At 49.0% G+C, this 2,103-nt stretch overlaps 1 protein-coding gene across 1 annotated transcript; it reads right to left on the reverse strand.

Annotated features, from left to right (window-relative positions):
- Window positions 1–7: 7 nt before the first annotated feature.
- LOC128277017 (protein EFR3 homolog cmp44E-like) lies at window positions 8–1,797 on the reverse strand (the record flags this gene model as incomplete). Its single annotated transcript, XM_053015467.1, has 2 exons — window positions 1,716–1,797; window positions 8–964 (listed from the first exon to the last, which is right to left on the reverse strand). Coding segments are annotated over exons 1-2 (1,039 nt in total), but the record flags the coding sequence as incomplete, so codon positions are not given.
- Window positions 1,798–2,103: the final 306 nt, after the last annotated feature.

The raw sequence follows: 2,103 nt of genomic DNA on the forward strand, positions 1-2,103 counted from the left end.
GACGGACCGACGCTCTCGCCCGCCGCGATGGCAATAATCTTCGAGAGTACCACCGCCAACGAGGTGCGCGTTTTGGGCGACGAGGTTAGGTTTTGATCGAGATGCGACATGAGTGTCTCGACGACGGTGTACGAATACTGCGGCTGAATCGAGATCATAACGATGCGGAACGTGTCGATGGCGAACCGATTCGGCACCCACAGCTTGTGATGGTCCAGATGCGTCAGGAGCGGCTTCAGGACCGATTTGATATGTCCGAACGAGGCACGGCTCACGAGCTCACGCAGCACGGCTTCGGCCAACAGTGGCGGCGTCGAAGGGGTCGCTTCGGCATCCGTCGACTTGGACGGGCCGGACTGCATGTTGAACAGCAGCGAGGGGACGATCTTCTCCATGTGCTGCTTCTCCCAGATGTTTGCTACTAGATCGTCCGAAACCGTCTTCCGGATCACACCCTGCAAACCCTTGATGCCCGCCATTCGAATGCTGTCGCGTAGCTCCTCGTCGTCGTTGTTGCCGTAACACATGGAGGAAAACTTGGAGATGAAAAAGTCGTACCGCCGGTGATAGGACGGGGTGTCCTCTTCGATGTTGGCAAATCGAACGAACGAGTTCGTGGCCATTATCTGCAGCGTCGGGTTAGTGTCCTCGAGCAGCTTCTGCACCATGCGCAAGAACGATTCGACGAACAGGTTCAGTATCTGCGCGTGGCAAGCCATCAGCAGCAGATCCATCGCTTCCATCGCGATCTCGACGAACTTGTAGCGCTTCCGGTAAATGTCCTTTGAGGCCCGCTGGTACAGGTACTCGCCGATGCGGTCGAGCTTTTCCGGCGAGCGGAGCGAGTAGAAGGTGAGCTTCTCCATGTTCGACTTCACCAGCCCATCTTCCGGATTCGCCGGAAAGATATTGTCCACCAACCGTTTGTAACGGGGCCGCAGGGCAGAACAGCAGCCGCAACAACCTGCAAACAAGTTACGAATTAATTCTCCAACTCCGTGCGACTGATTGCTTCGTCATCCGAAAAAATGCAGCCTTCAACTTTTACCTAGCATCTTCGATAGGAGAGAGTTTTAGTTAGGTTTAGAAGGACAGCAACAAGCTACACTACACACTGAACACACTGTACTACACAACGAGATAAAGTAGCATTGTTGGATAAGGGTTCCAACATTTGTTCCAATTTTTATCAGCTAATTTACCCTCCGGCCTTCGCTTTCCTTTTCGGAGGCAATGACGAATGGGCAAAACAAAGTTGAGTTTGAGACAAAAAAACGGTCCACAGTTTGACAGGAGACGTCACGGCGTTTGTTTTGGTATTGCAGGGTTGCTTGACAACTCTGAATGTTTACTTTTTGATTTTCATTTCGTTTGTGATTTTGATTGAATTTTTTTATTTGATTTTAGTTTGATTTTAGTTTGATTATAGTTTGAGTTTAAAAAACGCGACGAGGGCGCTGGCCCTGGCAAAGGACCAACAATAAGGGACCGAGAAGACGACCGAGAAGCTTTAAGGAATTTTTCCACCGCTCGCGGTCGAGCGCCACCAAGTATGAATATCGGCCGATATCGAGTCCCGGTCGACGCAATCTCTCAATCTCACACGGGGCCAAATCTCCAAAATACCATCATTTAACAAGGTCTCCATATTACGCTTTTCCAAGGACATAACATCGTAAAACAGTCTAAATTATGTAACGTGACATTCAACTTACAGCCTTCGGTGCATTTCTTTACGAAGGAGTCCAGGAACTCCGGCATTTCCAGCGGCTCGAAACAGCATTTGATCATCGACATCGTGCCGTCAGCTGATACGTTCACGTTGGACGAAATAGTTTATTGAACTACCCCTTTTTACTGCCGCTCTTTAATGACCCGTTCCGGTCCGGTGATAACTAGTCCGGTGCTCACCATTACCACCCCAGGGGAGTAATTAGATTTATTTTTCGCACCATAACATTCCACCATGATATCTGTTGCGATTTATTTTTAGACTTCAGTGAGTTTTAATCACAAACAGGTATCTGGTATTTGATGCGGAAAACTGTAATATCCCTGTTGTTTGTCGCTGCGATCAACGGTTAAAAAATGTTTTAAGCACGG

This window comes from Anopheles cruzii, unplaced genomic scaffold, assembly GCF_943734635.1.
Source record: "Anopheles cruzii unplaced genomic scaffold, idAnoCruzAS_RS32_06 scaffold03454_ctg1, whole genome shotgun sequence".
Lineage (NCBI taxonomy): Eukaryota > Metazoa > Arthropoda > Insecta > Diptera > Culicidae > Anopheles > Anopheles cruzii.